Source organism: Coptis chinensis, chromosome 1, assembly GCF_015680905.1.
Source record: "Coptis chinensis isolate HL-2020 chromosome 1, ASM1568090v1, whole genome shotgun sequence".
NCBI lineage: Eukaryota > Viridiplantae > Streptophyta > Magnoliopsida > Ranunculales > Ranunculaceae > Coptis > Coptis chinensis.
In genome coordinates, this window is record NC_141456.1 from 29,757,294 (window position 1) to 29,772,074 (window position 14,781).

Genomic DNA, 14,781 nt, shown 5'->3' on the forward strand with positions numbered 1-14,781 from the left:
TAGCACATAAATTTCTGGCCTAAAAATTATGTAAATGGATCTATCTACTATTGTTGAAGTCACATGCACAATTCCTATACAAACTCAAAGCCCACCACACGAAACCTGAAAGCCCAAATATACAAACCTTAAACAGATTCTTTTGACTTCCTCTCGCTCTAAAAAACCTAATAATAATAATAATAATAAAATCCTCCAATCAAAACACAACAGCTGTAGTACCAGGTTCTCTTCCTTAGTTTTTATTATTATAGTGCAAACAACTCAATGCTTATTACAGACGTGTCATTGTAATGGAAACCAAGGTAGTCTAATTTGTTTACTCATTATATACTCTTTTGACATTGGCCCCTTATTTATTTAATGCAATTATTTCTTATTTCTTAGGAAGATTCGGGTCCAAGCAATCCGTCCAATCATTATAATCTCGTAAGCGTTTTTTGTTTTTGCTGTTTTTTTTAGTAAGCCAATTTACTCAAGTGGATGACTTGTTTTTGTTAGGGAGTTACGTTGTGGGAGAAGGGAGGAGAGTGGAAGGAAAAAGCTGTTGAGAATTTTGTTACTTCTGCTAAGTTGAATCCTAATAATGGCAATGCGTTTAGATACTTGGGGCATTATTATTCGCAAGTTTCCGTTGATGTGCAAAGAGCTTCAAAGTGTTATCAGAGAGCTGTTAACTTAAATCCCAACGATGCTGAAGCCGGGGTATTGCAGAATGTCCACTGCCCACTTGTATTTGTTTTATTGTTGTCATACTGACTGTTGCTTTTGTATATTTTGTTTAAAAGGAAGCACTATGTGATTTGTTGGACGATGAAGGGAAAAGAAGCTTGGAGGTTGCTCTTTGTCGTGAAGCCTCGGACAAGTCACCCAAGGCTTTTTGGGCTTTAAGGAGATTAGGTTATTTACAGGTTTGCATTGTATCTCTCTTTGACTATTATCTTCTACTACTGAATAACAATTTCTTTGTGCTTTCCTTCCGGCACCGAAAATCAATGCTACTGTTAATAATGTTTAGATTTTTTGTGGAGACGAACAAGCCTTGTGTGCCCTTCATAAAATTTCTTCCTCCGTGAGATTTATAAAATGCCATGCATTTGAGAACATGTATGTCTTTTTGGAAGTACACCGAAAGGTGCGTGAAAGACATGGTCTGCGTATTAGGTCTATGTGTTGGACCCTCTTTCACAGGCATGTCAGCAAGTTTGGTTTGCCTGAACTGAATGAATTTACTTAGAGATTTGATAGGGGTATGCAACCATGCAATCACTAGTGTAAAATAGTAATAGTATAATGACATTGATCATTCTTGGTGCCAAAGCCTTCTCTAATCCGAATTTCATCTGAACGAAACAGGTGCACCAAAAGAACTGGTCTGAAGCGGTACAAAGCCTTCAAAATGCTATACGAGGATATCCTACTTGTGGGGATTTGTGGGAAGTATGGGACCTTACTTGTAAAGGGATTATATTATGTTTAGTTTCATTCAGTCTTACTGTAATTTGTCTTAAAATTAACATTTTTTGTTTAATGAACTTGTTTTTCAGTTTCGTGCTTTACTTTCTCTAATATATTGCTTATTTTCTTTTTCAGGCTCTTGGTCTTGCCTACCAGCGACTTGGTATGCTTACTGCTGCTTTAAAGGTGCCGTTTGAGTTTCATGGTTAGATGTGGTATTTACCAAGAAGAGTTATTGTTAAGCTTTAGGAACTTGGTCAGTGAGTGTCATCCGGTATCATATCTTAAAACCTTTAGAATGTTTTGAAGAGTGAAGTGATTTCGTCATTTTTAAGGGTTTTGTATATCTTCCCAATTCCTAACAAACCCGGAGTTACAAAGCTATCGTTTTTAAAATGACTAATGACCCCACAGACCCTGCAATTTTGTTTTGGCTTTACGGATAGATAAGTAAGTATGTTGTTGCCCCTACATGTTTAGTCACTGCTGAAAGACTAATTACACAGCTTGGTACTTGGTACAGTCTTATGGGCGTTCAATTGAGCTCGTAGGTTCAAGAGTATTCGCGCTGGTTGAGAGTGGAAATATATTATTGATGCTCGGCTCATTTAGAAAGGTAAGGTCCATCTCTTCCTTGTAGTTACTGAATGAATATTCTTTGAGATCTTTTTCTTACATTTAAAACAAATAGATTATTAAATATTACTGTTTTTTTGGGTTGAATATGAAACTTGGAGCTGTATAGAATAGTCACACAGATTTGATACATTAATGATTATGCATGAACAAAGAGTTCTTTAGAAGACAATGATAGAAACTAAATGCAAATTATATATATATATATATATATATATATATATATATATATATATATATATATATATATATATATATATATATCTGACCTACTCCTAAAAGGACCTTAAATAAGTATCAAATATAAAACACCCACAATTTCACCTACAAAATGATTTAAACCCTAATCTTTTGTCCATATGATCTGCTAATTATAAAGAACATCTCTACAAAAATTCAACTCGTTTGACAATTTTTAACACTGACAAAAGATGAATGCAAAAACTAGACATTTCTGGACATTTATATATATATTCAAAAGTGGAAAACAATTTTATCTAAGTTAGAGGATATCAAACGAGTTGAATTTTTGTAGAGATGTTCTTTATGGTTAGTAGATCATATGCACAAAAGATTAGGGTTTAAATCATTTTGTAGGTGAAGTTGTGGGTGTTTTAGATTTGGTACTTATTTAAGGTCCTTTTAGGAGCTGGGCTGTATATATATTTTGTGCTGTAGGAACCTTTTGTGTGGTTCAGTATGGAAGAATGATGTGTAACCATAGAGCATTCCTTCTAGCCCCTCCCCCTCTTTCTCCCATTTTTATTTTATTTTATGAAGTTTAGCATATTATCTACACAAATAATTCTGAATGGACCGTCAATCTTTCAGTCTGTAATTTCATAGTTTATCATACTAGAAGAGATGCTTACTGTTTTTGTTGCAAAGAGTGGATGCTATGTGTCTGCTTTCACATAGAAATGTCATCTCTGAAGATAAGTTTCGTCTTATTAGGGAATTGAGCATTTTCGTCTAGCACTAGAGACCTCTCCTAAAAATGTAGCTGCAAATTTTGGACTTGCTTCAGGGCTGCTTGGTTTGTCGAAGGAATGCATAAGTTATGGAGCATTTAGTTGGGGAGCTTCATTATTGAAGGTTAGTCTTGAAAGTTCATCCACTTTTTTTGAATAATTACAGTTGAAGTACCAAGTATTTGGTCACTCATATGTATCTATCCTTGATTTTAGGAAGCGGCTAATGTTGCGAAAGCTATGACCTACTTGATTAGAAATGCATCCAGTGCTTGGAAGTTACATGGTGATATTCAGGTATTGTTCTATGGAGGTGCAATACTGTCTTCCATAACATATTGTTTTGTAATAAGGATTTAGTTAAAGTTGAAAATGGAGGAGCACAAAACTACTACTAACTAGTCCTAAATGATTGAGCAAAAAATAAAATATATAGTACGAAATGAAAGAGAAATAACACTTATTCATAGGTGCTAAGATGTTTAGCTCCACATGGGATATGTTAAGCCATGCATAAAAATATATAAGTCTTGGGGTCTCTCTACTTATCAGCAATTTTTTTTTTTTGATTGGTAAGCCTGTTTTAAATGAGATTAGTAACTCTTTGATGCTGGTGAGATTTGAGCCCCTGACCTCTGGTATCATCACCCAAAGGTTTTACCGACTTTGCTAGTCGGCACCTGCCCTTATCAGCAATTGGTTTTAAGTTCGATGCTCATCTTCAATATGTATCAGAGCGGGCTATTGGCCCAAAGGGCCTGTTGTTTATTTCATGTAACCCAAGTATGTTTGTCCACGTGTTAGGCTTAAGTAATGTTATATGCGAGGGGGCGTGTTGAGATGTTTAGTCCCGCATGGGATATGTTAAGCCACGCATACAAATATATTAATCTTGGGACCTCTTCACTTATCACCAATTTGTTTTAAGTTGGATGACCATATTTAATAATAGGCTTGAACGAGAAATTGTTGCAGTCTAGCTTCTCCAATAGCTAGCAGCTGTTAATAAGTGCTATAAAGACATTGTTTCATATTGCAAGGTTACCTGAGGTCCTAGTCACAATCATTTAAGGTTTCTAGGTGTGTTTGGTCTCAAATAACATATTTGCTAATTGTTTTGGCTTTGACTCTCTTTGTGATTGTTTGTGTTTGTTATGATAATATATTTGAGTCAGAGAACAATTTGTGACGTGATATTGTTGGAGGAAGGAAACAACAATAAAGAATACCAATTGAAATCAATGGAATCATCAACACCCATTTCCAGGGTATCGACTACAAATGGGGAAAACAACTGTTTTGTAATCCAATCGAATTTGAAAATCTAGCATATCACCTTCTTCTATCCCTAAATAAGGGAAAAAATAGCAGAGCTGAAAAAAACAATCGTGCTTGCAGGATTCATGTTTTCAATATTTGTTCCTGCATCACAACCTTAATGGCACAGTTTAAAAAAAAAAGTGTCATTAATCAACATATCCTAGTCTAAGTGAAGAATTAGCATCCATACGAAACATTGAATCTGTTTTTGTGGTGCCGCACTAACCTTCCGTATTAGATAGATGCTCTATGCCTCTATGTTCTGTTTATTCAATTAAGTTAACATAAATATGACATTTTCGTTTCCTTATTTGTCAGGTTGCCTTTGCAAAATGCTTTCCTTGGAATGATGATCCCAAAAGCTTGAAAAGCTACGAGACATTTAGAGTTTCCATCATTACTTGGAAAAGGAAATGCTACTTGGCTGCAATCTCTGCTAGTCGATCTTATCAGCGGGCTTTGCGCTTGGCCCCATGGCAGGCTAATATATACATAGATATTGCAATCTCTGCCGATCTTATTTGTTCTTTGGATGAGAAGACTCATCAAGATTCATGGTTAGAGTTTGATCACTGTCCATGTTCATATCAAATAATAGCCTTACATGTATTTTTGTTGATTGACCTTTTTTATTTACCAGGAAATTACCCGAGAAAATGCCCCTCGGTGGTTTGTTACTTGAAGAAGATAATAATGACTTCTGGGTTGCATTGGGATGTCTATCTGGTTGTAATGCATTGCAACAACATGCTCTTATCAGGGGTTTGCAGTTTGATGTGTCTCTTGCTATAGCTTGGGCATACCTCGGAAAGGTAATGGTGCTACGGTCTATGGTTTAATTCCTGTGATTTTCTATTCTCAGCTATTATTGTGAAACCACTATTGAGATGTTTAGTCCCACATGAGATTTGTGAAGTCTTGCATAATATGGTATCAGAGCGGGCTATTGTATCTAGCCCAGATGGCTTGATGTTTACTCCAAGTCATCCAAGTATGTGGTGTCCATGTGTTAATCTCAAATAATGCCACACTTGAGGGGGCGCGTTAAGATGTTAGTCCCACATGGGATTTGTAAAGCCTTGTATAATAATCACTGTAAGCAAAAGTAGTGAACTAAAGCTTATAGGTAAACCCTTATCCAAGTCTTAATATCTTTAGGGGACCAAGAGTGAATATGATATATTATGGGAACATGATAGGAAGTTGCAATATTTTGGTTAGCAATTTTGTATTGGGATTACATTACTACTTATGTCAAATTCATATGCATGGTAACCGAGACCTCATATGTATATATCCGAAGGTTAAACGCTGAGAGGTGTATTGCCAACTCAAATATCAAAGCGAAAGATCTACCTTTTCCTGGCACCAGGTTCAAAGCAAAGGTTGCCAACAGTTGCTAGTGATGCTATTCCAATGAGTATCCATATGGTTCTGTGGTGCGGTACAGTTCCATTTGCTAGGGCCTTGCCCAATTTTAACCTTATGCTAAAGGTGTTGCTTTTCTATACCACATCTCCATAACTACTTAGCAAGGAAAGCTTCATGAGTGAAGGTTATATATCTACACTCAAGTCCACTCTCTCTTATGGGAAGAGAGCGAAGGGAAGGAATTGGGGTCAGCAAAGTGCTCTGAGGCTCTAGTTTCTGTTTCAAATCCAAGATATCGTACTACTGTTTACTAGATGGCACAGTTAATTGGATACGTGTTTGAAGCTGTCCTATTTCACTTATGGATTCTGAAAATTCATGGTCCTCTACATCGTGTTACCACTTAACAGAATCCTGTGTTTTTAATAAACAGCTGCTACAGCACTAACCACTAAAATTCATGGTCCTACCACTAACTTATGTGTTATGTCACGACTATGTTCTTGCGTCAGAGGAGAATACACTATATAAGACAGCGTATCATACGAAAGCTGGAATCGAACCAAGACCGAGACTGTCTTGCCTATAACTAGATCTATCAAAATGATTAGTGAATGAATAAAGTGAACTACAAAAAATATAATAATGTGTTTCCCACATAGGGATTGGCACGCTTTCGGGAAGAACATAGAATAGGATCCAGCATGCAGAACGCGGGGATCATTACAAATTCTCGAATTAGAGATGCTGTAATATGCTCTTTCCCATGACTTCTCATACCAGACCAGTCCATGATTCAATCTGGAGATCAGCTTCGTTCTGCCCCAGTGTTGGAAATATCATGAATTTGTTTGTTTTTATTTTTATTACTTTTACATAATTTGAGAATTTTAGAGTGTCAGAGACAGGCCACTCGAAAACAACTTTGTTTTCTGTATTTAAAGCATTTAAGTTGATATTTTTGCAGTTGTACAGAAAGGAGGGCGAGAAGATATTGGCGACGAAAGCATTTGATTATGCTAGAAGCATAGATCCTTCCCTTGCATTGCCATGGGCAGGCATGTCCATTGATACTCAGTCTGGGTAAATATGTACATATGTTATGGTCGCTCTATAGTTACTTTTACTTATGGGTAATGATAGTCCTTTGCTTAGTATTGTACATGAGAACTCAATTTGTGGAATCTACTTTCGAACATTTTCTAGGGGCTGCACAGATGCCGAGGCTTATGAAAGCTGCCTACGAGCTGTACAAATATCGCCTGTAAGTGTTCATGTATCTTGACCAGAAAAGTTATCATTATAAACTGCACATTTTTTTTTCACTTGATGCTAGCACATGTTGTAGTTGGAGTCCTTCAAATCCATGATGATGTAGGAATATTAGCATCTTGATTTTATGTTATGAATCCTGGTTCATGCGTACGGTTATAATAATATAAAGTAGTTCCTATACTTCTTTGGTAAAGGAAAGAGGCAAAAATGAAAGGAGCAATTGACTCTCCCTATATTTCCCACTTTAGCTTTGTTATATCCATGTTAGCTTGGAGCACTGAGGAGGGAGGGATAACTTAAGGCGCCAATGTATTTCAGGCTGACAGGCAAATAAAGACTGGTCTAGATTGTTGAAACAGGACACTCTCAAAATTCTAACTATTTTGGTTGGGATTTATCTTATATATTCAAGTCCTTTGGAAAATGCTGGTGTCAATTCTAAAATTATGAAAGAAACACGAATTATTGACGTGTGTACTTATTTTCTTGCTTCACCTTCATGTACTCATTACATGTTTCAATAGCTTGCAGAATTCCAAATCGGTCTTGGAAAGCTTGCTGTCCTCTCTGGCCACCAATTATCTCCACAGGTATGAGTGGATGACTCATGTTTAAGATGTATGAATAAAAAATAAATATTATTTTGGAATTGAAGAAAATGTAATTTAAGTGTCTGTGTGTGTGTATGTACGTTGGAATCTTGATGTAATGTTATGGGCATTATTGATGGTGATTTGTCAATAGGGCCAGGGAATGGGTTGGATATGGTCATACCCGAACCCCAAACCCGATCAGGTAACACTAAAAATTTGAAAATTTACCCAAAACCCGTACCCGAACCAGACAGACCCTAACCTGATCCAAATACAAAAAATGGGTATAGATATGGACCCGAGTCGGGTCTGGTTCGGGTCATACCCAACACAATTCCCTGCCCTATTTGTCGATGATCACGGGTATTTTACTTATAATTAAAAAGTAAATGAGTTATAAGTTACAATGTACCGAAACGTATAATACTACTGTTCGTGTATACAGGTGAAATTGTGAATAGATCTATATACCAATGGAAATGCCATAATGCACGTGCTGTACTTGATTGTCTATATAATGCATCAATAAGTGAAACACCTATATGGAATAAAGGAAAATAAATGTAGACAATCAAGCATTTTAATCACATATCACACTTCTCAAAGTTCTCATGCTCAAATCTTAAAAAAGAAAAATTGGAACCAAAAAATTTCAGTTTCGAGAATAACCTCAATTTCGCAAAACTGAAGCTTATGTCGGTGTAACAAAACCAGTTGGTTTTGGAGTAATAACTGGATAGTTGTGGATCCTAAGGATGATATGTAGTTAATGTATTGTAAATTTGTAACATGTATCAGCTACGCTAATCGTCAACGCATTACATAGTGTATCATTCAAATCTGAAAACTGTGCCTAGGAAATTATCATGAATTTGCTATGGGAAACAAGAAATAAAAATCTGCAGGTGATTTATATTGTAGGTGTTTGGCGCCATTCGGCAGGCTGTGCAGCGTGCACCTCACTTTCCAGAGTCGCATAATTTGAATGGGCTGTTATCTGAAGCACGGTTTGATTATCAGTCTGCCATTGCTGCCTACAGGCTTGCACGATGTGCCATTAATGGTTTTGGAAGAGCTGCTCCAAATTCTCATTTGGCTGATATATCAGTTAATCTGGCCCGGGCACTTTGTTTGGTAAACATATTATCCACAATATCCTTTGCTTGGCATATTTCATTTATATACTGTGGGCTACTGGTCAAGACCTGGGAAAAGAAAATTTAAGGGTTTTGGGAATAAAGTACTAACTATCAAAAAAAGAAAAGTCAAATATCTACTTATGTTCTGACTTGTGGTGTAGTCGCGAGAGATACCTTACTTTGGCATTCAAAGATGATTTATATTCTAACTTGTGTTACAGTCAGGAAATGCCCTCGACGCTGCGCAAGAATGTGAAGATTTGAAGAAAGAAGGTCTGTATTCTTTGATATTACTTACAAACAGTATCTTTGCTTGTGCTTCTTTTCTTTTGGCAAGTAATTTAGATTTGTAAAGGGAACACATGGCTACAGGATCACGAAAGTCATCTGAAAAGGATGCATTTATGCATCTTTGAGTTCATCTGCTTCTTTTGATTAACTTTCTTCAGACATCCCATGATAATACTTGGTTTTATCATTATGGTCCAAAAGTTTAGCTTTATAATATTTGGGATATTGTATACTTTACTGTAATATACTTACTCGATCAATTCGTCTGTGGACGCCAAGTCGTCAAGTAAAATGATTACGATAATTTCATGTACTTATGGTTTCTATTTTTACCCGTGATTATTTTGCTGTGTATCTGTATTATTTTCGCTTTGTGTATATCGTGTCCGACTGCTAAATGATAAAACTAATGCTTTAGATGTGAAATTGTTCCTTCACAGTTATTAATTGATGTTTGGGTAGACATGGAGCAAATGAAGAATCTGACCAGTTTTACTTGTCGTTTTTAACTTGAATTTTTTCTTTTGCCAACATTTAGGTCTGCTTGATAGCAGGGGCTTGCAAATATACGCTGTCTCTTTGTGGCAACTTGGACAGAATGACCTGGCCCTTTCTGTAGCTAGAAACCTAGCAGCAAATGTCTCTACCATGGATTGGATGACAGCTGCAGCCTCCACAAGTTTAATATGTAAACTGCTGTACCGTATTTCAGGGTATGAATCAACTATGACTAGCATTTTGAAAATGCCGAGGGAATTATTGAAGAATTCAAAAATCAGCTTTATTGTCTCTGTGCTTGATGCTTTAGATTATGGTAATCAACTTAAGCCAGTTGTTTCTATTAGCCGTGACTCTCTTAAATCCCATGAAGATATCTCAGATATGCATTCTGTGATCGCTCTCAGTAAATCAGTAAGTTCTTGTTCAAGATAAGCGTCTTTGAATTAACTTCCTTTTCTTTATCTTCTGGTGTGAGTAGCCAAGCTTCTGGTTCAAATGCTTTCTGAGGATAGTTTTCTCACTTTTGGACATCACAGATGGGAGATGGAACAAACCAAAGCCTGAGAACCCAGAGTGGGATTGATCATTTGAGAAAAGCTCTTCACATGTATCCTAATAGCACTACTATAAGGTTAGTCTAATGAAACCCTCAGCTGTTTGATACTGAAATCATGACGCCCAAGGTTTAAAAAATGCATTATGGCTTAAGCCTCAAGGCGTGCCTTAAGCCTTCTATGGGCAATGTTTAAGCCTCACATGTTTATATATGTTTTTTCTTTGACCTTTTTTCCATTCTTTTGACTACTTAACCTCTCATAATTTCTTGAAAGAATCAAAACTCCCTTTTAGGTTATGTTTTGACTTTTGAGCGTCAAAACACCTCATTTTATTAGAATTCACAAACTTCCATCATCAAATCCCATTTTTCCTCATTCTCTAAACTCTCTCCTTTTTTTCCTCTTTATTATTATTATTATTATTATTTTTAGTATTATTATTAGATTTTTAGGATTTTCCCCAACTAGATGGGGATTACCCCCTGCAGTACACAACTAGATGACTTTTTTTTGTGTATTAGGATTTCCCCATCTAGTTGGGGGAAATCCTAATTGGCTCATCTAGTAGGGGAGTAATACTAGTTAACCCTTATTATTATTATGGCTATTAGGGATGGGATCTAGGGACATATATAAAGGACTTCTAAATTCACTTAAGTTCTGACCCATCGGATCATGTCAAATCTAACGGATGGGAAAAGAAATAAGTAAGTTGTGGGTTTGGTCGGGTTGAACCGGAACTAAGCAGTGAACTGGTGAGAGAGCATCATCATCTTCACCAAGATGGAATGGAAGAAAACAATACAAATCTAAAGAAATTCGAGTTGTCTTTGTTGCGACAAGAGAAAAATCGATGGAATTGTGCACTTAGCCACTTAGGTTTCGTGTATTCACAAAACTCCATTGAAGTCCAAGTTTTATCGAGTTGTCTTTGTTGCGACAAGAGAAAAATCGATGGAATTGTGCACTTAGCCACTTAGGTATCGTGTATTCACAAAACTCCATTGAAGTCCAAGTTTTATTTTGGGTTACTGGGGACAGTTTTAAATCCATAGATTTTGGGTAGAGAAGGAGAGCACTAGCAAGTTCCCTTTTTGTTTACTTTTGTTATTAACCTTTCGCGAGTTATTAACGTAGTCTCCTGGCAGGAAACAACTCGGTCATCTCTTGTTATTTAGTAAAGAATGGGAAGATGCCCATACTGCAACAAGATGCATTCTCACGAAGCCTTCAGGTTATACATTTGAATGTCTGAGATCAGCATGCGAGATCCTCGGTGCTGCAGGAATTGCTTGTTATGCCATTGGCACAACCCACCCAAAATTTTCCTTTCCAACATGTAATGATCAGTTCATACATAGATCTCAAATTGTTCAGCAATTGCAAAGGTAGCAACTTTTTTTTTTTTTTATATTTATAATTCATTGGTTCTCTTTTTCGTATTATTTCGTAACTAAAGGTTAGCGCTTGGGCTTTAGAGAACTATCTTCAAGAATGTATTATTTATTTTTTGATCTTTGATTACTGGATATTACTTAATTTATCCTCTTCTTAATATTAGTTTATTAACTCCCTAGCAGATGGTTGCATCAAGAACCTTGGAATCATAAAGCACGGTATTTGCTTATTCTTAATATTCTGCAAGAGGCTCGTGAAGAGAGATATCCCAGGCACCTTCTTGTTATTCTTGAAAAGCTTGTATCTAGTGCTCTTTCCAGTAAAGGTTATCCAGAGAACGATACATCTTATCAGTATCAAAAGTTCCAGCTTCTACTTTGTGCTTCTGAGATCAGTTTGCAGAGTAGGGATTTTATCAGCTGTACAAATTATGCCATGCGTGCATCAGAGATTGTGATTCCTGATAACGATCTTTTTTTCGTGCACTTGCTTTTATGCCGTGCTTATGGAGCTCAAGGGGATCTTTTCAAGTTACAGGAAGAGTATACAAAGTGCTTGCGTCTGAAAACAGGTTATCCGATAGGTTGGATATGCCTCAAATTTCTTGAATCCAGATATAGGCTCCAAATTGATTCAAATATTCTGGACTCTAATTTTAAGGAATGTTTGGAAGGGAAGAGTTCATCAAATTTCTGGATTGGTATTATTGAGTTAGTGCGGTGTCAGAGCTTAATATGGAATGAGAGGTTTCTTGAAGCTCAAGAGGCAATCGTGAATGGTTGTTCATTGGCGGGTTCGGAGAGTTGCTTATATCTCTATTATGGTATGTTAATCATTAAAGAATTGGAAATCTTGTATATTACCAACAGTGTTATCTTATTTATATTTACTTTCTCGATAGTTGTATGTTATTTGTTAGAATTTTTTTTTTGATCGGTAAAATTAGGACATATATATTGATAGAAAATATGTTCTTAACTGTATATGCTGCCGCGTTTAATCAAACTGTGTATGGTTTTTAACAGGGGCCATTTGTATCGAACTTGCCAGGAAACATTGTGGCGCTCAGATTTTACCACTTGCCGTAAGAAGCCTGAGCAAAGCTCAAGAGACATCCCCTATTCCTTTACCTTTTGTTTCGGCCTTGCTTGCTCAAGCAGAAGCAAGTCTTGGTGCCAGAGCGAAGTGGGAGAGAATCCTCCAGCATGAATGGTTTTCTTGGCCACCAGGTTCTGTTTGACTTCATTACTAGACACTTCTGTAGGACAACTCTAGTATATTGGATTATGAAATCATTATGCTGCTAAATTAGATATCCGAGTATTCTCTAAAAACTGTTTTGGTAAGAATCTTGTCTAATGGCTTTCTCAGATAAAAGGAAATCCGACATCCAACCAGTTAAACTCTTTCTCACCGACTACTGAACCATCTGGACAGATCCTCTAACCTCTTTTGCATAGATTTAAACTCATGAATCATATTGTGGTCTTCCTTTCCAAGTGAATCTTGTTTATTAGTGTAGAGAATCGTAAGATACATTTTTTTTTATATGTATATAGGCCATATTGTTTACCAAGCATCTTTCCCTCCCTCTTATTGTGGTAATATTAGGATACGATCCTCAAAAGATCAAACATTTCTAGCACAGTGACTGGTTTTACCTGTCTGACTAACAACTGATGCTTTAGAATGTATTAGAGTTTGGGATAAACAACTATGTGATGGAGTATTTTTTCAAGCCAGGCGTTAGTGGTTGATGTTGTGTTAGGATAACAATGAAATGGCGAACGGAAAACAGAAAGAGGCGAAAGGGGATTTGCAGATGTAGGGAAGAGATATATGGTTTACATGTAGGGAGTGATTTGCTGTACATTTTGGTTTTCAAAATTTGAAAGGCCATGATACTTATCGACTATCAGATATGCTCAATTGTTTATGCATATGATACTTAGATAGGGAATTCGCTTGGGGATCAAAATCTTTGTATATGGACTTTAACCTGTACTTCTACTTGCTGTTTTTGTTCTACAGAGATGAGACCTGCGGAATTGTATTTTCAAATGCATTTGCTTGCAAGAAAGCAGAAAACTAGGTCCGACTCTTCATCTAATGTGGATCAAAGCCCAAAAAGGTGGATTCTTCGTGCAATACATTTGAACCCTTCTTGTTTGAGATACTGGAAGCTTTTGCCAAAGGTGAGAGAATGAGAGGTCTATTTTCAAGTGATTTTCTACTTCAACATGGGTTTTTGAGCACTGCTTGAAGATGATTCAGCCCATAGTTTCCGGCTTGTTGTATTTTCGGCTCAAGGTATAAAATTAGCTTTCTCCAGGATTGGATTTGATCTCGGAGCTGAGAAGATCGATTTTGTACTTGGTCTTCCAAATTCTCAACTGTTGTATAGTATTACTGTACCTTTGTAGGGCAATAGGATGGAGTTGTAAGTTGTAACTGTAACACTAGTTTGCTGGCTGTATAATATGTAAGCATCAAGGAACTTTTGATATTTTCTTCATTTTTCTGTGCAATGCCATTGTGATTTGGTTGGGGAAGGAGAACACGAGAGGTGGATGTATTGTTCTTCCTTGAGTTTCTTATCCCAACTTTACCCGAAGAACAAAGTAAAGATATCTAGATTTCAAACTTTATCATATCATATCTACAGTCAAGTGGAGATGGTTTTGTCTTGCTTTTTTTGTTCTACAGATACGAGGCCAATTGCTTTCTTCAATGGGAGGTTTCTGTGCTTGCGTCAAGATGATATACCCCACATAGTTCCAGCACATTGGATTTTTGGCTCAAGATCTAAAACTAGCTTGCTCTCTGCTACTGTTTAGTATTAGTAGGTTACTGAATGCAATGCACTGTAGCACACTTTCAGGAGTGTTATACTGGATGTACATCTGTATATTATGGATGCATTGAGGAAATTATGAGATTGGCTTCATTTTCCTCTGTATAACATCCATGAAGGCTTGTATATGGTATTGGGTTTCTACTCTTCCAAAGAGTTATTCAAGGCAACAAAAAAGTAGTTGCTGGGTTAGAATGTAATTGGCTTTACTGTAGAAATTAGAGGATCTCCCTCGTTAGTCTGTGCTCTCCCTCTAAATGAGGTGCAGGCAATGTTCTAAAAAAACGCTTGGCGGTAGTTGGGCGGGGGGAGTGCCTAGACCCAGAGTGCATAGGAGGAACAAAATGTAATGGTTGGTTTTAATAAAATTCTTCAATTAACTTAAGCATTGGTAATTTAGTTTTTTCATCATCTCTA

At 36.6% G+C, this 14,781-nt stretch overlaps 1 protein-coding gene across 2 annotated transcripts; it reads left to right on the forward strand.

Moving 5' to 3' along the window:
• The first annotated feature begins 155 nt into the window (after positions 1-155).
• LOC147523374 (Tetratricopeptide repeat (TPR)-like superfamily protein) lies at positions 156-14,161 on the forward strand. 2 transcript variants are annotated; one of them, XM_086598336.1, is made up of 22 exons: positions 156-305; positions 388-429; positions 502-705; positions 789-911; positions 1,357-1,440; positions 1,594-1,644; positions 1,982-2,074; positions 3,049-3,189; positions 3,282-3,362; positions 4,704-4,942; positions 5,026-5,197; positions 6,724-6,839; positions 6,963-7,020; positions 7,556-7,621; positions 8,546-8,758; positions 8,985-9,036; positions 9,593-9,966; positions 10,092-10,186; positions 11,261-11,500; positions 11,693-12,333; positions 12,536-12,739; positions 13,542-14,161. In XM_086598336.1, exons 1-22 carry the CDS (start codon positions 294-296, stop codon positions 13,715-13,717), a joined length of 3,477 nt encoding a protein of 1,158 aa, XP_086454462.1. In that variant the 5' UTR covers positions 156-293; the 3' UTR covers positions 13,718-14,161. The 2 variants fall into 2 exon arrangements, with proteins under 2 accessions (XP_086454462.1, XP_086454465.1); XM_086598339.1 differs by lacking the exons at positions 156-305; positions 388-429 and having other exon boundaries at positions 565-705; positions 793-911; positions 1,594-1,621.
• Positions 14,162-14,781: the final 620 nt, after the last annotated feature.

Coding starts and splice junctions, on each gene's coding strand:
- LOC147523374 (XM_086598336.1), top strand. Junction 430..501: donor CGTCCAATCATTATAATCTC/GTAAGCGTTTTT, acceptor TGTTTTTGTTAG/GGAGTTACGTTGTGGGAGAA. Junction 3,363..4,703: donor AGTTACATGGTGATATTCAG/GTATTGTTCTAT, acceptor CTTATTTGTCAG/GTTGCCTTTGCAAAATGCTT.